This window comes from Lampris incognitus, chromosome 5 (assembly GCF_029633865.1).
Source record: "Lampris incognitus isolate fLamInc1 chromosome 5, fLamInc1.hap2, whole genome shotgun sequence".
Classification (NCBI taxonomy): domain Eukaryota; kingdom Metazoa; phylum Chordata; class Actinopteri; order Lampriformes; family Lampridae; genus Lampris; species Lampris incognitus.
The window spans coordinates 14,523,009-14,543,659 of NC_079215.1; the positions used below are offsets into that span (position 1 = coordinate 14,523,009).

General features: G+C 47.6%; 1 protein-coding gene across 1 annotated transcript in view; it reads right to left on the reverse strand.

Moving 5' to 3' along the window:
* hhip (hedgehog interacting protein) overlaps positions 1-19,950 on the reverse strand; it is a 42,482-nt gene extending 22,532 nt beyond the window's left edge. The window contains exons 1-4 of the mRNA XM_056280204.1: positions 19,679-19,950; positions 14,985-15,177; positions 9,299-9,443; positions 7,036-7,237 (exon numbers count right to left, since the gene is read on the reverse strand). Coding sequence (XP_056136179.1) covers positions 7,036-7,237; positions 9,299-9,443; positions 14,985-15,177; positions 19,679-19,945 — 807 coding nt within the window. The 5' untranslated portion in view covers positions 19,946-19,950. The remainder of the gene's footprint in view (positions 1-7,035; positions 7,238-9,298; positions 9,444-14,984; positions 15,178-19,678) is intronic.
* Positions 19,951-20,651: the final 701 nt, after the last annotated feature.

The following is a 20,651-nucleotide window of genomic DNA, read 5'->3' on the forward strand; positions in this document are numbered from 1 at the left end:
CCTCCTGGTGGCCTCCATTGTGCAGTGATTTGTGTGTGTAATCTTTGGGGGATATCCGTGAATGCTACGCTGAGTGGCTGAAAGAATTTATTAGCTCACTCACAGTTCATAGAGAGCACAAAAAGTGCAGGAGTGCTTCAGTCCTTGCTTTTTCCTCGCCATCCTCTCACTCTTTCCCCCTTTTTACTCCGAGCCCACGTGAAATTCAAGGCGAGGAGAAGGGAGGCGGGAGGAGAGAAGAGAGTAAAAGAGGAAAAAAGAAAGAAAACCTAAACAAGGGAAGGAGCTGCCAACTCCCACTGTCTTGGCAACATGTTTAGAAAACATCTAAATTGCTTGTGTAATATGTAAACCTTTGTCTCACCCCAGAGGCAGCTTCATCAGTTGTCACTACCCTGGTGGTCTTCCCATCATAGTTAGCTGTAATAATCAGCTATAGCATTTCATTCCCTAGGCAAGGCAAGCCAGGTCAGCCCTTTTTCATGCTGCGCTCTCTTTTACTCTTTCTTTTTTTTTTCCTTGACAAAAGAATGAACAGAATGCAAGGCTTAAATGTTAAGAATGTTTATAATGCATCCCCTGCATTTTTTACATGCGTATATATCCGTGCAAAACAGCTTGGCTCCTATTCTCGTTGATCAGGAGCAAAAGAACAAGACCCCCTCCCCCCCTAAAAAACAAAGTCCTTCATAGATGTGGCCTCATCAGGGCAGACAAACTAGCACCATGTCTGTGATTATAAAAAAAAAGCTGCTCAACCTTCAGGTATTCCATATCAAGATATTTTGAAAAAGGGGATCATAAAAAAAAGTGGTATTCATTTGGACTACAGTGGCCAGCACTGGAAAGGTGTAGTCTGCTTCACAGGCCAAGGAACACACATCATAAATTGGTTCAAGAGCGCTGGATCTCCCAGTTCTGTGTGGACTCTGTTGAGCCGGGCCCAATCAAACACAGCAGTGACACAGGCCACATGTCAATACAAAAGACATGCGTCTCCACAACAGAATGTATTTGAAAAACCATTGGACAACAATTGAGACCCACATAACAAGCCACAAGGGTTCAATAAATCTCTGTGTGAAGAGAAAAGTTTTGAGAAAGTTGACAAATAAATCTCGGCTCCAAAACACAGTTCTTCTCTGCAAAAAAACAACAGCTCCCCTCTCTCATATAAGTTCAACAGACATTGGAGCTGAAAGCTGTGCAGTGAGAAGGGACGTGACTCAAATTTGCAAACCAAAATAAGAAAAAAAAAGAAGAAGAAGGGAAAAAACAAAGCCAAGAAGATTAATGTAACCAGCCTTCAATCCCAACTTGCAATGTTCAACCAATATGTTGGATCTGGGAATCCAGTGACCCTGATAACCAAAGTAACCCCATCACAGGGACCAGGTCAAAGATCAGAACTCTGCACAGGCCCTTATCCAGAGGGCCTCGAAGCTGTACAGTGGTTAAACAGGCCGAGATAGTAACTTCTTCTGCGAACGGTAACTAGCGGACCTAGCGCCAAGGTAGTTGGAGACGACCATCTCATTACAACACTCTTAATCAGCAAAGAAAACTCTTTAGCAAGAGAAAAAGAAAACCTTGGACCTGCAGCTTCTCTGTACTGATCCCACTACCAAAGCAGCAAGGACGCTAATCTAGGCAGATTCAGCATAAGTGATAGGCAAACCAATGTATCTGAGGAGTTCTTGTACAGAGCGTAGACGCCGTAAAGTGCTAATGTTGACTTTCAGGGGTTTGACGTTCTTTTGGTTGTTGGAAAAAGTTGAGCTCGAGGAGCTCGGTCCCCCCTTGTATCAAAGTGAAAGCTGATCTAATTGACCCATGACTCCTCAACTTGCGGTGTTGTTTTAAAAGACCAGGATAAGGGATATGTCAGGGCTGAGCAATAAACTCCCTGTTTTTCACATGCTATGCATGCATGCAGCCATGCGCAGTGATGATTTAAGATCGACTAGTTTGCGGCCATTGAACTGTTCTTGTAGCGATAGTAATGAGGTCTTCACCAAATCAACTCCCTCTTCTCTGTCAAGCATCACGTATGGGTGGTGGTGTTGGGGGGGGGTCTGGCGCGTGTGTCTGTTGATTGAATCTCTCACAAGGTATTTTCTCCTCATAATTCACAAACACCTGCCTCCGCATTCCTCCCTTCCCCTCAGATCTGTTCTCCAGGGTTCCACTTCTGGCAAGGTCATGTGTTTGGCGGCACTCCACAGAGAGTTGGAAAAGTGAGGTGCTGGGATAAATAGTAGCTGTTATCTCGCATCACACTGGTGCTTTCCTTGAAAAGCCGACCCCGTCATAGTGGTTGGTGGCAGAGACACACAATGTGACCGTTTCCAATTCCACGGGGCAGCTGCCTTTCAGTTCAATGACGCATGTGCTGGCTTGCCCATTGTTGCCCTGAACCTTTTGATCCTTGCTGGCTCGCGGGCAATCCTCCCCTTTAAGACATTCCACAAGAGTTGATTGGAGAAAAACAATGTCCAGGCCCTTACCTGAAAGGCCTCTGGAATATTCACACAGAAAGATGTGGGCGCGCACACATTTGCGCACACACACACGTACAGTACATGTGCACACAAATCCGTACGAAAACTTCCCTTGCTCCCCAGCACACCGGCACCAAAGACCCCAGGATAGCCCACAACCTCTTTCCACCTGCTGCCATAAACTAATCCTGTAACTTACCTGGGAAAATATAAAATCTGAGATGCTCATCCGGAGGATTTCCTCCTTTCTCAAATAAAGTGTTATAATAAAGACATCCTGCGGCGTGCGGGTGGCGTGGCGGTCTATTCCGTTGCCTACCAACACGGGGATTGGCGGTTCGAATCCCCTGTGTTACCTCCGGCTTGGTCGGGCGTCCCTACAGACACAATTGGCTGTGTCTCCGGGTGGTAGGCCGGATGTGGGTATCTGTCCTGGTCGCCGCATTAGCGCCTCCTCTGGTCGGTCGGGGCGCCTGTTCGGGGGGGGGGGAGGGGGGACTGGGGGGAATAGCGTTACCCTCCCTCGTGCTACATCCCCCTGGTGAAACTCCTCACTGTCAGGTGAAAAGAAGCGGCTGGCGACTCCACATGTATCAGAGGAGGCGTGTGGTAGTCTGCAGCCATCCCCGGCTCGGCAGAGGGGGGGTGGAGCAGCGAAGGGGACGGCTCAGAAGAGTGGGGTAGTTGACCGGATACAATTTGGGAGAAAAGGGGGGGGTAATAAAGACAGCCTCCATATGTCAGTCAGCCCAATGCAAAGACTTAATTCTAATGTGTGAGGCATCAAACTGGCAATTAGATTAATAGTGGAGTTTATCTTATGTGACTTTATGATTTGCATGATTTTGGATCTTGGCAAGACAAACCAGCTCCTTGTATGTCTAATACCCCTTTCACACCAAAATGAAATCCTGCGGCTTTACCGGGAAAGCCTTTAGTGTGAAAGGGCCTGTTGCTTAAAATCCAAGGCAATCAATTGTGGATATGGGACATCACTGTGGAATTGTGCTGTGGGAACCGGTCCCGCAGAATCCCAGCATTCACATGGTTCATGTTTAAAGTGCCGTTTTTGACACTTTACGCCAAACATGCAACCAATGAACCAACGAACGTGCACATCCAGGAAAATGCTGGAGTTTGGATGTCGAAGGGCTTTAAATGATAAAGACGAGGCAGGATAACTAATGGATTTAAACCGAGCGTTGACCCTGTGGTGCGGCTTACATATGGCTTCATTCATAAATCCCAATGTCATGGATCATTGTGGATTTAAATGTTGGATGCTTTCTGATGCATTTGATTTTCACCCAACAAAATGTTGCATTAATTAAATAGCAGCTGAAACCTATTCTTTTTTTTCTGTTGTTTCAACATTTTCTGTTGCCCTCCAATATTTCCAGTCACCGCAGAATATAATGAATTTAATATGATGTGTAACAAAAGAGTAGGGTTGGGGACCTTGCAGCTTAACCGTGTCTTTGGGGTAGTGTTGCCATGGGATGTCAGTGACGTAGATACTTAGCCGAGTTGTTGTAAAGTCGTCCCGATCTGCCAGAGACACCAAATCTGAATCACGGTCTGGCACAGGCCTCGTTTGACAGATTTCTCAAAGTCCAAAATGAGCTAAGAACTGGGCAGATGTGAGCGAGTTGACGAGGACACGCCTTCAAAAATGCTACACGGCGGCGGGATGTGGCGGGATGATATTTGTTGACAGGACAGGCGATGTCTTGTCAGGTGAAGGAGTACGAGAGGGGATCGACTTTGAATGTGAGTTGTGAAGAGCCAGGCGGGAGAGGGAGGGTCAAGCAGAGGAGGGAGGTAGTATGGAGAGTCAAAATTAGCAGGCTTCCTATTGGGAAAAAGATGTCTGCAAGCGTTGCACTCACACACACACACACACACACACACACACACACACACACACACACACACACACACACACACACACACACACACACACACACACACACACACATACTCCCAGCCAGTACTCAGTTCTATTTGTGTGTTCATGTGAGCGTGCTAGTGTGTATGTGTGTGTGTGTGTGTGTGTGTGTGTGTGTGTGTGATGTGAGGAGGCACTGGATGTGGGGCAAGAATGGAGATTGTGTGTGTGTGTGTGTATGTGTGTGTGTGGTGGTGGTGGTGGTGGGGGGGGGTTTGAGGAGGCATTGGATGTGGGGCAAGAATGGAGATTGAGTTTCAGGAGCGGGAGAACACCCACAGTGCAGCTGGGACCCTGTGCCACGACAGCGCAGCATTGTTTCTGAGGGGGTCGGCTTAATTGGCACCAGGGGGATCCATGGAGGAAGGGGGGATAGAGGAGCAGTAGGAAGCACAGAACATTACAATCAAAGCATGTGCATGGGGCCAATGATAAACCCGTTATCTTCCCCTATCCCCCAGAGGGCCCGGGTTCCTCTCTCTGTATAAAGGCAGCTCCATCCTGTTGATTTAGCCAGTAAACACCTCAGCCCTCCCCTGGTCCTGTCCACTCCATGTGGCTGGGGGGCGTTCTGGCAGCCAAAATAACAGAATAGGACTCCTGGGGCCTGCTGGGGTTTGAGCCACTTCTAATTGTCATAATGACCATTTTATCCACAACCAGTTAAGGTTTAATGATGACAAGAGTGCAGAGCAGAGCAAGAGGAGCATCCCGCTGGGGGCAGTTGGGTATCCAATTGCTATGCTCTGTTTGACTGCCTGTAAACTGGAGTCTTGTCAGTGGAGGAGCAAGAGGCATTCGTGATAGATAAACTTCCTGTCCGGGAGTGTGCCCCCTAAACATCCCATCTGCCCTATCGCTTTGTGTAATCGCCACTATCTAAACAATTTACAATTTTCAAATTTAAAATTGGAGCTGTGGCCTGAGCCACAGGTTAACTATAGATACCTTATCCCAATGAGATGCTACCCATCGATGATAGAACAGCTCAAAGGCATTATAGTTTTCATCTAAATAATGTCCAAACCTTGCGGGCGATATAGCCAGGATACTATTTATCCTTCCTAATCTTTAGAAGAAAACTTCACAGCCATGGAGATAACATTTTTGAGCATCCTGTGTGGTGCACATCTTGTAGATATGCTTATCGTTCAAGTCTCAGCATCGGGCCCAGAAAAGATTTCCCTTAAAAGATACGTCATGGCCTATTTTTGCTCAACTCCTGGTGATAGTAATTCATTTTGATTGTCTCCAGCAGATTTAATTCCGAGCCAAACAGCAGTGTTGTGTATCTCTCAGATGGTCTGCGGCATGCCATCTGCCAATCCAGTGTCCCATCAAGTGCCTCTCCCTCCTCTGGAAGTCAGACTTCCATGATGGTGGGAGGTCAGGCAGACAAAATAAAGGCTGGCTAGGTGCTAATTCTTCTCAGAAGTGCTGACATGTTTGTGGTTTTCTGTCTTGTGGAAACTGCGGAGAGGTAGGGCGAGAGTTTTTCTCCTCGGCCGCCCTCCGCACTTATCAGTGAGCCCTCATCGTTTTTATCCGCGGGACTGCAGAAGATGTAGGTAGCGAGGGCCATCAAGTCCAAATGTTTTCTTTTTGCGCAACGGAGAGACACAGCGCGGAGGAGGTTTGCATCAAGGAATGAGCTAAACCTGGGAGACATTTGGTGAACTACCATACTGCTGTGTGTGGTTATAGCTGTGTAACATTACCATGTGTCATTCTGGTCCCCATGTGTGATGTTAGCAATGTGACTTGTGGAAACAAGGTGGGAAACATTAGGAGAGCTATTAGATGTCCCGTGAGAATTAAAAGAAAATTAGCTGCGAGTACATTATATATGTACAGTTAATTAGCAGATAATAGCGTAATGGTTAGCCATGTTCACAATTAATGAATGATTGCTCGTTTGGTGTAATTATACTGTATAACTCAGTGTTAGTAGGAGGAGGCACCGCTCTTCGGGGATTAACGTTGATATAAGGGTTGTTTCACGCAGACACCAGAAATAGGTCAGCGCTTTTTCTAATTATGCTTTTGGTTCCTCACCGTCCAAGAAGATACAAATTCAAGTCCCTCACTCCCAGACAATAGGCCCATTCAGTTATTCTCTCGTACCCTTCATTCGTCCATGTTGCCCGGCATCTCTGCATTTGTTACTGGCCATGATAAGCAGCGTTTTAAGTTTTCGAGACCGATCTCAGTCTTGAGACCAGTGGGCCCTGGATTTGGTCTCGAACCCATTTTGTATTAAACTACCCAATTTTTAAAAATGATTAATGATTAGTGTGTGTATTATTATGGTAAGAATGATTATTATTATTTATTGGCAGTCTGCTCAATTGTAGTAACGTCTGCATGGTCTTCCATACCCTGGTTTGGATTTTCAATCCGACCCAATATAGCTATACTGTATTTTCACAGCTGTAAACTGTGCACATCTTGATCTCGTACTCTTTTGGTCTCAGTCTTGTCTTGGTCCTAACCATTAAACGTCTTGGTCTCGTCATGGTCTCGGCTGAGGCGGTTTTGACTACACCGATGAGAGGTGTGAAAGTAGGAAAGTGGTCTCGCTCTTACCTTAAGGCCACTCTGTACCAGCTTGTGGATGTCGAGGAAGGGCTCTTTGAGCAGTTCGAGTTCATGAGTGAGTATCCGGACTATTCCCTCCCGCTCCAGCACAAAGAGGCGCTGGGAGCCATCTCCACAGTGCACCACGGCCACCGGCTGCCGGAGGCCACTCAACACCTCCTGGGCACAGTAGCAGTTGTGTTTGTGTCTCCTATAGACAACCAGAGAGATACAAAAAGGTCATAGGGTTGCAATGGTGGCAGCAGATGATTATGGAGGTGGGGACACATGGCAGAAGCTCAAGTTGTGCAGCACTGTTTTTAATGAATATGATCCGTTTTAAGTGTGGCTAAATGCCACACAGAATCCGTTCGGAGGTGCCGCACGATTGTTTTACTGCATTGTATGCCACTCTGTGCAGTACGTCTACAACAGCCATTATGTGGAATGTGGTGTCAAACTGTGAGGGAAGTGTTTCCTCACCGCAAATTGATGTGGGGCAGCAGCCCAAACTATAATGCAACCAAACAAACACATATGGGAAGAGCTGGTCTTTTTACATTGCTTTAAACACACTCGCAAGCCCACAACGCAAGAGGGGAGTTTTCCAGTGACATTTGTCAACAGAGAAATGCTGATTACAGGGGAAAAACATGTGCCAGTTATCTACTACTGTCACTTTCCTGTCTGGAGCTATGAAGTAATCGAGAAGCCCCTCAGCTGACAAGACTAGCAGGTGTTCTCTGGCATTCTCATGCCTTGGTTTGAGGTGGGAGGTCTGATGAAGACATGATATTAGCCAAGGGCGGTGACTCAGACTTGGCACTGTCTCCCTCTTTTCAACACAATCGAGGCCTGCCATATTATTATCAAATTGATTAGAGGTCTTTTAGGGTGGAGCTCAGAGCAGAGAAATGACCTCATTTGACGTTTGGTTGGTAACTGCCGTTGGATTGAACACGGCCATGCTGCCTGGCTACCAAGCTTCCACCTTGCCTCAGGGAAATGAGATTAAAGGGTATCCCCTCCCAGACAAAGGGGCAAAGCCCCCTGTGACGTGCAGGCTTTTGCAGCACAAGAGGCGGCCTGAATGACGCAGGATAAGCATTTTCATTATGAGGCCAAAGCTGAGCAAACGCGCGCTAAACAAACTCTGGGATCAGAGTGGAGATGGCGCTACGCAATTCACAGCGATGGGCCATATCACAGTGAACCAGGGAATGGGGATTTCATGACCAGGAACTACGTCTTACCTTTAAAAACAGCACAGAATACCCAAATTACAGGAACTTTGATCAAGTTTGAGCCCCAAAGTTGTTTCTTTTTTTTTTTGTGGATTCCCCCCCCCCCCTTTTTTTTCTCCCCAATTGTACTTGGCCAATTACCCCACTCTCCCGGTTGTTGGGGTCACTGCTCCACCCCCTCTGCCGATACGGGAAGGGTTGCAGACTACCACATGCCTCCTCTGATACACGTGGCGTCGCCAGCTGCTTCTTTTCACCTGACAGTGAGGAGTTTCACCAGGGCGTGGGAGGATCACGCTGTTAACCCCCCAGTTCCCCCCTCCCCCTCCCCCCTGAACAGGCGCTCCGACCGACCAGAGGAGGCGCTAGTGCAGTGACCAGGACACACACCCACATCCGGCTTCCCACCCGCAGACACGGCCAGTTGTGTCTGTAGGGACGCCCGACCAAGCCGGAGGTAACACGGGGATTCGAACCGGCGATCCCCGTGTTGGTAGGCAACAGGATAGACCGCTACACTGCCCGGACACCCCAAAAGTTGTTTCAAAGGTGAAAATGTTCAGATCGCCATCAGTGTTTCCCCCTAACAGTTCTCTATTAGCGCAACACCTTTTCAAGAAAGTTGGCCTGACTATAATTAGCTACAACTTTCTTTATCCTTTAACTGCCATTCCAGCATCAGGCGCAGGCCATTTTTGGTGGGAGCGGGCCATTTTCGAGGGTTTTGAGTGTAGTTGCTGGTTGTGCTGTACAGTTTCAAGGTATGTTGTTAAAATGTTTATGTCTAGTAAAAATGTTTAAGGCGTTAGGAGGGGTTGCAATTACTTCATCGGGGATGGGATGCTGTATTAGCGGGCAGCGACTTACATCAGACTGGCAGACCGCCCACTAATGGCTATGGACCATGTTTTTTTTTAATTTTTTTTAAACACATGCCCAAGGCGTATTTAAAATAACACAACACACATTCAGAAACGTAACACAATCTTGAAATGGAATGAAATCATTTTAACCGTCCGGCTACAAACCTGCTGATATCTTCTGCTTTCTCATCTCCCAAGTAGTTGGACTCCTGCCCTCGTGCTTGCTTTCGCTGAAAATCTGGAAAGCACGGACTTCCATCTCTCCTTCCGTAGTACTGGCAGAACTCGTCCACATCGGCTTGGAACAGCTCTAGCAAACACAATAGAGACAGACAGAGGGGTCTTACAGATACGACACACCGAAATGACCTCAACACCACACTCGCCTCAAACAATAACATGATATAGCCCCCGAAACCAGGAGAATCCCACACAGTTGACACAGTCCTCACATTTCCCTTAACGGTACCAAAGTCCCGTGCACGCTCGTGTGTTTGTGTGTGTGTTTGTGCATGTGTGTTTATGTGTGTATGAGACAGAGATAAAAGGGAGCGAGCGAGCGAGAGAGAGAGAGAGCGCGAGAGAGCGAGCATATGCTTCTGTGTTGGGGAGGATTTGAGTTATACTAGATGAGCCAAACCAAATCCTGGCTAAACCGGGCTGAAATGAGCGAGTCAAGCAAAATCGGGCCAATCAAAGTAGATCTCAGATCAGTCGGTGCTACACAATACGCACCTTTACACAGTCCAGAAACACTTAATCCTCGCTATACAATGCAGTCGTACCGCTGAATTTACAGACCACTGCTTGTGTGCTGCCCCTAAGCAGACTTGTTTCAATGGGAAGAGCGGTTTGGAGACTTGGGGGTCTGCTTGCCAGTTTTGCCAATATCTCGCTGAATGTGCACCAACAGATACTGTTTGACGTGCATACTCACCAGTGGGGTCAACAAGAAATCAAAAACCTCCTCTCTAGGGTGAGTTATCATTGCACATGGCGAGGAAGAATGAGTCTGACCATGTGAAGGACTAAAGTTTTAACCTGGATACGACCAGAATCATCCCCGTTCATGTCATATGCAGGCTTGAAGGCGAAATAAGCCTCCAAACAGCGAGCTTTGGAGCAAAGTGTGGATTGTCTCGATACGGATGAAATGAAAATAGTGATAAATACTAGATGTAGTCCTCAACGTTAAGGACACTTGATGCAGATATTCTTACGATCCTCGGGCAAAGTCTGCAGAATGCATAAGCCAAAACACAAGGAAGGTGAATGAATGCTCTCTTTGTGGAAATACCCTGATAAAAAAAAATAAAAATAAATTAAAAAAAATAAAGCTGAAATACAAATCTACATGGCAGCTGTATATTTCACTACCTTTGCAGTACACCGCTCCGCATTCGCGCTCGCTTCGTACCGTATGTTTGAAGAGCTCGCCAGTGTTTTCGAATCGCCCACCAAGAACTTCGGAAAGCGCTAACACAAATATCAAGCCTGTTCGAGATCGATGACACACGCCGCAAAAGCGCACAACAGCATTTTCAGGGTGAGGAGTATTCTCGGGTCTCGCAAGACCAAATAAAGAAATGATGTTCCCAGATGCTGATGGATTGTATTCTACTGCTTTGGTTTGGCAGTTCAATGCAAAAAATGTCATCACACCACTCCGTCAGCCGTTATTTCTCTTGGACCTGCCGGTTTACCTTAAATGGTCCAGTGCCAGAGCATGAAGTGATCTGCATAAACACGGCAATCAGACGCAGCGGCCCCTCCCGCCCGAGGGCTTTGCACAGCCACAGCGCTGTGGCTCTCCCTGGGCCTACGGACGGTTGGAGGAGCGCCTCTGTTCTGCTCGTGTTGTGCTTGTAGGCAGACCACGGGGGGGGGGGGGGGTATGCATGCAGTGCATCCTGGAGGTCCTTTGCGACCTAAAAACAACCTTGCCAATATTGTTTTCCTTAGTCAAACCCTCAGAGGGCGGAGGAGAACAAACACACCAGAGTGATAAAAACACAAACAGGACTCTCCCTCTCCCTCCTTTCATCTCCGCTGCCCACCCATCCACCTCCCCCCGCCCACCCCCCGCACCCCAACACACACACCGACCACAGGGACTGACCGCAATAAATAGTGGAGGTGATAGGATATCCCCCTCAGACATGTAAACACAACTTGGAGCACCTCTAACATGCGCGTGCATGTGCAGACACACACACACACACACACACACACACACACACACACACACACACACACACACACACACACACACGGAGCTCGTTTGGGTTATACCACCCACCTACTTGTGTGTTCGGTTATCTCGACCATGCTGCTCGGGGACTTCAGGTGCAGGGTGGAAATAGTAGGTAAGGATGAAACAACGAGGGGGGAAGGATAGCGCAGGAGACGTGGGAGGCTTCTAAGTTAAAGTGAGAGTCAGGCCAATAAACGTCTTTATGGAGAAATGGGGGATAAGTACACTGGCTAATCAGGGACTAAAGGGAAGATTCATAGGAGCAGGAGGACAGTTAAGGATGCAGTAAAGGCTACTGTTTCACTTTAATGCCGGGGGTCTGCAGTCTGAATTGTGCCCACGATGATGCAAAAATCCCATTCTTCTCATTTGCTGTTACTGTTATTGATGGTGCACACTTAACCTGTAACATTTTGCATAGTGAGACCCAGAATCGCAAGTAAAATTAATGGTATTACAAGGTCATTTATAGACCTGTCTATAAATTAAACATAAAAAAGATGATAAATGCTCTACATGGGCCAAATGAGCAAAAAAAAAACAAAACCCCAGACAATCTTGCTCTGACAAGGATCTTATTTTAAGGAAGACGGTCATAAGTCATTGCTGTTAAATGAGATATTCCTTATCGCAGTTCATGGCTAACTACATCTGGATATGCATATCATAAAAACAGCAGATCCATCTTCAACAATATCACCCTGCTCCGGTGTGACAAATGATGCAAAGAGAGGGGGAGAGAAAGACCGAATACAGAGGAAGACTCAGAAGACAGACAGATAGATGAATGGGTAGCTAGAGAGAGAGCAAGAGAGACGGAGAGAGAGAGAGAGAGAGAGAGAGACTTTTTCAATATCCCCCGGCTCAGCGCTAAAGTTATACTTCCATCTGGTTATCTTCCAAGGCAACCTGGGTGGCCCACCCAAAGTACTTGACATCTTGATGCACTTCAGCAGTTTTACATACACACAATCTTTGTAGAAAAATAAATGTGTCATTCGTCACCACATATGCTGATCTGTGGAAGGCTGGGTGGGAGAGAGGGAGAGGATGATGGCAAAAAAAAAGGGGGTGGAGGAGGGAGGGAGGGATGGGAGGGGGTGCCCGACTTCCCCCGTCAGACTCTTCTCTTGAGCTTTTCAGCTTAACTCTCCGGGTCCAGTCTACCAGTCTCTCGGCTCACAGGGAACCAGTGTAACCACCACCCCCCCCCTCCGATATCCCTCTTTTCGCTCTCTGTCTCTCAGACCCCCCCCCCCCCCTCCGCAGCTTCTCTGCTAGTTAGAGCGCCGTATTCGAGGCATGGCAGCAGTCAACCACAGGAGACAGCCGTTAGATGGAGGCGCACGGGATGGACTGGGATGGAATGTGTGTGTTTGATATTTGACTGGAGGGGCAGCATGCCATGTGGGTGGGTTTGCAGACAAGTGTGGTTGAAAAAGTTCCCTGTTTGCAAATCTCAGCAGATCTAATCAGTTTGCAGCCACAGAGATAGGGAGAAGACTTGGCAGGAGGAGAAAACACAGTCAGAAACGTTTGATCACGTTTGGAATGCGCTCCGAAGGCACAGGTACCTGCGATCTTAGCAGCCCATCAAAGGAAATAACTTCTGAAGACCGACAAGCTTTCCAGGGGCAGCGGGACGCCTATCGTTTAACAGTACCATCATATCCACTAGGAAAACCGCTACAATGGTTTGTTGTAAAGGTTGTTTTCTCCTTTGCTCTGTGTGTGCCCCTTCCCGCAGGAGCACTCCGAGGAGGCGATGACTTAAAGTGGAAATGGATGTGGTACCAGCGTTTAATGGCTTGCTGTCCCCGAACAGGGTTGTGTGCCCTACTTGCGACAGGAGACAAGACAAGATGAGGACTCAGGGCAGTCGTGTCTAGATCTAGAAGCTGATGTGCATACAAAACAGCATTGTACCAGGAGCGTCCGGGTGGCGTAGCGGGCTATTCCATTGCATAACAACACGGGGATCACTGGTTCGAATCCCCGTGTTACCTCCAGCTTGGTCGGGCATCCCTACAGACACGATTGGCTGTGTCTGCGGGTGGGAAGCCAGATGTGGGTGTGTGTCCCGGTTGCTGCAGTAGCATCTCCTCTGTTCGGTCGGGGCGCCTGTTCGGGAAGGGAGGGGAGGGGGAACTGGAGGTGGGGGGGAATAGTGTGACCTTCCCACACGCTACATCCCCCTGGTGAAACTCCTCACTGTCAGGTGAAAAGAAGCGGCTGGCGACCCCACATGTATCGGAGGAGGCATGTGGTAGTCTGCAGCCCTCCCTGGATCGGCACCGGGACGGCTCGGAAGAGTGGGATCATTGGCCGGATACAACTGGGAGAAAAAGGGGGGGTAGCATTGTACCTAGGGTTGTTGGCTGATAGGGATACAGTTTGGTTGGTAGTTTGAGCGACCAGGTCATAAAACCAATCATTTAGTGACAGTATTCAGGCAAATCAGTCAGGCCGCCCCAGCTCAGCGACCATGCATACACGAAGACCATACAGTCATGCATTTTTGCCATATGGTAAGGATCCTCATGTCTTCACATCACTGTGCAGGAAAACGTCCCTCAAACGGCAACGATAAGATAAATGGAAACACCAAATTTGCGCATATATCGAAAAAAATGTTGCACCTGCTTGGGGTGGAAATTTTGATTTGTTAAAGGGATTACACGACAAAGAGCAATAGAAATTGATTTTTTCTTTATTCGATTTTTCCGCTGGCAAGTAATTCTTAACAGCTTCCTCCGTTTCTCCCTGGTATGTCTTTAATAATAAAGTCTTGGCTTTGTGCGTAACTTTTTTTCAAAAAAAAAATTTTCCAGTCAGCTAAGGGAAATGTACCTGATTCATTCACATTTGAATTCTTTTGAGTTTTCAAAAAATGTGCCTTAACATTTTAATGGAAACTTGGCTGCTGAGAAAGTCCCATATTGGCCAGTTCGTATGACTTGCAACAAGTCCATAAAAACCTACACACACACGCACACGTTTCTAAAAACAACTCGGATGAACAGCGCACTTGAGGGAAGGATGTTGTAAAGAACGCGAGCGTTTCTCTTGCTAATTGCTCGCCCCACAGCATGCAGATTAATTAGCACACTGATGCAACGTCTGCATGGCTAATGTGTGGCTAGACGTTTCCACCGGGTTGTGGGAGGGCATCAGTCAAGGGGTGAGCAAGCAAGTGCACCGCCGAATGAGCCGCGCTCGGCTATAAATGGAGGTGAGGTCAGATGAGGTAAGAGCAGAATAAATAAATATTCACAGGCCAGACTCCTGACACACTGCTTCTCGCACAAGTCCGACAATCTTCCTGTTCCACATGTGCAGACGCCTCTCAGTAGGAAATGAGGCTTGTTGTGAATTTTAAATTATTTGCTTTCAGACGCGTCGCTTCAAATTCAGAAATAGGCGTGACTGATGAAATCGAAACACAAGCGAGTATAATATACTGTGCTGCTACGCCCGTGTGCACGACCAGGTAATCGTACAAAGGATGATGATACAAGTCCGTATCACCAAAATCGTTATCATCATCATCATCATCATCATCATCATCATCATCACTACTGTCATCATTGCCTGTACCTGGTATGTGTCCCCTGCATGTGTAGTAGAACTCGCGACAGAAGTCCTGGCAGAGGCGTGGCAGGTCCGGCTCCCTGTGTGGCATCGTATCCGTGTCCTGGGAGTGGAACAGCACCTGGGCGTTGGGCGAGCAGAGCGCACACTTGATCTCCTCCAGGAGTCGTCCGCACTCCGTGTTGTTGGTGGAGAAAATCTGGGGACCACACATGACAAGCAAGCGCTTAGTTAGAATAGGACACTTAATGTTTCCGGTATCGAGCATCTAACACGGCCACCTCGTGATTAGTAAGTCCATTTGGTGACATCAACTTAATATGAGTTCAAGACACTCGATAGATACATGCAGGGTTAAGAAGCTTTTCATATTCTGCAACTTTACAGGCGTAAGGCCAGAGTGCCCTTTTGAAGCAAAAATAAAAAATAGAATAGAAGAATACTCTGAATTAGTCATTTTGTACACACATACAAATGAAATTTATGCTCTGCATTTAACCCATCCTAGCTGTGTAGCTAGGAGCAGTGGGCGGCTGCTGTGCAGCACCCGGGGACCAACTCCAGCTCCTCTTTCCATTGCCTTGCTCAGGGGCATGGGCAGGAGTATTAACCCTGACATGCATGTCTTTTTTGATGGTGGGAGGAAACGCCTGGAGGAAACCCACCGCAGACACGGGGACATGCAAACTCCACACAGAAAGGACCTGGGGCGGCCTGGGGTTCGAACCCAGGACCTTCTTGCTGTGAGGCAACAGCGCTAACCACTGGGCCACCGTGCCGTTGTGTCTGAACGAGACGCTCTCATTTCTTCTTCACTGTGACATATACTATCAACAGATGTTCTCCTACAATTTCCTCAGGCTAATCTATTACCAGGAATATTCCGTGTAGCGGTGCCAGTTGGCCTGTTCATTTTGCAGCCATAGATTGTAGCTGTCTTGGATAGATGTATCACTACTAATACTAATAATAACAATAATAAGAATTATCATCATCACTGTAACTGTCTTACTCATGGCCTCCATCTTCACTGTAATATTTCACGTAGCATGTCCCAGTTTGCAGACCAGAGTTTGTCTGTTGAGTGTATCAAATCTAAACTTTTGTTCTTACGCTGGCGTTAGTATGCTGGCATTGACAGGACGTCACACATGTCATCAGGTTTGACATGATAGATGTTGTGGAACTTAAAAACCAAACGGTAGAAAGTTGCCAGACATCGGAGAGGATCAGTGCCCAAAAAATGTGACTCTAAATGGGCAGATCTGTTTGGTTTTATAGCGTTGTGGTTGTATTTTGTTCATGTCTTTCTTGCAGCCTGTTAAAGCGTTTCACCTAGCGGGTTGTTGCTGTAGCAATTCTTTCTGTACTGAACAAAACTGTGGACACCAAAGCTTTTGTTTTTTTCCCCCCAGCATCACTCTTAGAATAACCGAGGAGTCGGTGTTTTTCTTTCATTTGTCATGACACTGCTACTGAATATGTAAGTCTGCACCGTCTTACTGACAACTGGCTGTAAGACGGACCACCATTCATACGACTTGTGAAGACAGTTCGGGCTACGCAGCTCCCTTTTTGGCTTTCAAAAGGTTTTGTTACGGTCTGTCCCTTCCCTTTTTTTCCCCACTGTAAAAATCAAAAGAACTGTGTCTCAGTGGGTGACGGCACTGTATCACCATCTACTGTAAATACCCTTACCTCATGATGCGAGATAGATGTGGCCAAGCCAGCATCAACATTTTTCTTTGATAACAAAATCTAACATTTTAGAATTTCCTGCCTGTCCAAAGAACAAGCCTCCCATCAAATTGTTGTTTACCCGTCTTCACAAGTAGTGAAATTCAGATCGCTATCGCCCACCATGTCTAACAGAATTGGGGGGCGCTAAAATCATCAAGTCAAACAAAGATCGCGAAACCTTTATTTAGGCTCATTAAACAAAAGTAAACCAAAGATGATGCACGAGGAAAGTAGCAGGATTATTTGCTTGACAAATTAGCCGTAGTGTAACATACGGTAATCTGTCCTGAGTCCAGACTGGTGCTGCCTGGGCAGCCACACAGGCAGGCTGGCTTGGCTCCGTGTGAGGTCCATGTGTAAACACCAATTTAGAGATAGACGGGCACATCATTCCTACTCTGGTATCAACAAATTAGCAGTCTGTCGAAGTCAATTAGACCAGCAGACCCAAGCCTAACATATGGACCGCTTGCATCTACCTCGTATTGCGGAGCTGAATGCATCAAGGGAAAAAGGGGGGGGGGGTTGCATTCATTCTCTTAAACAAGAGCCTTTCTCTGCCCAACAGGTGGCACGTCTTCTGGCAAGTACAACACCTCAAGTGTGCATCAATTAAGTATATCCAGCGGTATTCATCTCATCACAGCGGGCCGTGTAAGGATGCTGAAGTGCATTGTGGAGGATACATTAAGGGGATTGGGGCAATTTGAATCGAGTATCACAGCTCAATTTCAGGCTAAGTCCCGTTTATGTGCTCATTTTTCCTCGCCCCCCTAATTGTCGACGTTTTCCTCGAGAACAACGGAGCCCCGGGGTTGCTGCATCTGTGTGCTCGTGTGTTTGAATGGTGTGCTGCGCTGTATTCTTGCCCCCAAAACCTAAATGCTATGTAGTGCTGCCTGCCCTTTGCCTCTAAATTGCCCATTGATTCTGTGTGCCATGAGTTGGCACAGGGTCCACAGAGAGTAGCATTTGTGTGCTCTCAGCCATGCCCTGTGTCCATATGTTGTTGGGATGGGCTCCAATTTCGCCATCATCCAAACCAGAACAAGTGGACCTTTGTTAGTTGTATTTTGATGAATTTCACCGAGTCATTCCTCAAAAGCAGAAAGAATATGGCAACGCGATTCAACTGTTGCACCTTTGCTGGCGGTATGCAAGACACCGTCAGATCAGGCAATATGCCATGTTCAGAAACCTATAGCAGGGTGGAGGAAATCAATGTGCTGTTTGATCACGTTCGACAGTTGAAATTGTGATTTCTAAAGCTGTCTTCAACCTTCCTTGCCCAGACAACGACTTGCTTTGCTTTGTGGGAGAGCAGCTGTTGCAGGATTACTCATTTCTACTGCCCGGTGGCTATTGTCGTTGACATTGGACAAACTTATCGATACTCGTGCCAACCTTGAGGAGGAAAAAAAAATAATTTGCTTTTCAACTGTAAACTATCTGTAACACTTTTTAAGTCCGGTGTAGTCAGAGAGAGCGAGAGGGAGAGAGAGGGAGGGGGGGGGCAGCGAGCGAGAGAGGAACAGAGAGAGAGGGACAGAGAGCGAGGGGGTGGGGGACAGAGAGGGACAGAGAGGAACAGAGAGAGAGAGAGAACTGGTGTAGGCAATGGGCTACTAAGAGCTTTTAAAAACACTTGTCCTTTGGGAATAGGTGTAAGTTGGTTGGCAGGGGCATATAGTGAAGGACACACAACCTCTCAAAGGCATTAACACTTGGACAGAGCGGATGACTGGAGGAGAGTGATGTACTCCAGCTTCTCCCATTAGCGAAACTAACAAACACAATGGTGTTGTTGTTATTCTTTTGCTATAAGCAAAATGGGCTACGTGTGTGGGCAGTGTAGTGGGGAGGAGGAGAAGTCGAGGCTGCCCCATTCAGTCGTCCCCCCCTCTTATTTGCATGACTTGAGCAAATTAAATGATGCAATATGGCTTTTTTGTCGCAACACAAAGTGCGATACCACCCAGCCACTGAGTGATCCGCGGGCTGGTTTACATGAGAATGGCCCGGTGAGGTTCCGGCACTTTCCGCCCGGAGCTTTGCTGCGTGTCGCGCAATTTGTCTTTATAGCGTCTTTTCCTCCAACCCCAATTCCGCACGAGCGTTGGGAGTTTGCGCAACACTGTAACAGCCGAGCCGCCGGTCTCGTGAGGAAAGGTCGGCGCTTCGCTTGTAACGGACGCCAAGGGGCGCGTATCGCGCACAGACGTGGCGGACACTTGCCGCGGAGCTAGACCCCTTAAAAACCAGATCGATCCGGGCGGACCGTCCCTGACAGCTGCCCCGGGCACGTCTCTGACGTTCACCTGAGCTAGAACAAACCAAACAAAACACAACACAACAAAACCAAACAAAACGAGAGCGACGGGTGGGTGACGGAGAGGGGATGGAGAACACCGCTCGGTGTTTAGTGCGCGAGGCAACATGTAACAGAGACTGATAACCATGGTAACATGAACGCGCACCGGACACGCCGGAGTCCTCAATACTGACAAGTGCTGCGCAGCCGCACAGGGATGTAAAAACCCAACACAATTAAACAATTAACATTATTATTATTATCATTGTTATTTACGAAACTAACAGACATTATTATTTGCAAAAGGCGTTCGTGGACACAATGCCTATCCTCAATCACACCAGAAAAGCTCAAAGACCCAAACGGGTCTACCTAGACGATCGGAACTTAAAGTACGCAAGTTTAATTCCCTTAAACACCCCCCCACCCCTCCACACACACACACACACACATGACCCCCCAATAAGCAAAACTCGGCTGCCGACAACATGGCAAGAGTGCCAAAATAACGAGGCTGTAAAGCGCGTTTTCCCCGAGGCGTTTGACAGCAAACGCAATTTCACAACTTCTCACGCACACACGCAGACACACGCATTCACACACGCACGCCGGCGTGCAACAGTGAGGGAAAAGGACGCGGTGAACATACCCTGCCGTCCCGCCGGTGGAGTATCTGATAGGCGGCCCGCCTGGTGGGGCAGCAGGACACGCGCGGGTACAACCTGTGGCAGAGCTCTCCGCCGCCGGTGTCGAGTGACAGCTTTCTCTCGCGCTTCTTCAGCCGCTTGGGCACGCTTCCGTCGTAACATCTCCGTCTCCTGGGGCTTAACTCTCCCTTTTCGCCCAATTTCGCGTCTCCGCATTCCCACACGTTGACTGCGATGGCCAACACGAGTACAAATTGCAAATGCTTCATAGTCCCCCCCCCCAAAAAAAGATAAAACAGAAAATAAACTAAAACCAGATTTGAACCAGAAGAGACTTATCCCTTTACAAGAATGTCGGAAACCTGCGATGCTTAGTGTGGCTATATATATATATATGTATGTATATAGCTGTATAATATATATATATGTGTGTAAAGATATATACGTTGTAGCCTATAATAATAAGAAAATTGACAATATGTGGTATGTTACATGGACTGTAGCCCTAATCAATTCTGATATATGATTATTTTAGCAAATCCCCAAATCCCCTGACATGAATAAACGCAAGTTCTACTTGTATGGTACAAATCAGAAATAACCTCAGAAATAATTTCTCCAAGTGATCAGCAGATAATCAAAGCCAGACACCGTGAATTGTAAAGAGCCGCGTCGGTCCTTCAGATATAAAATCCGTTTCAGCGCAGTGTGCATATGGGGGTCGAAAAAAAAAAAAAAAAAACAAAATTATGAATAAAGTTGTGTCTCACTAAGTCCTCAGAGCGCTCACATGTTTTTCCGGCCGCTTACCTCCTTCTTTTTAACCAGCGCGCGAGAACGGGAGCGCGCGCGGTGACGTACGACTTGCGCGGGTACGCGCTTGCGGACGGTCGCGTCCACCGAGGAGGTGATTGAGCCTACCTGCCACAGCGGCGCGGGGGGCGGGGGCGAGGAGGAGGGGGGGAGGGGTGTTAA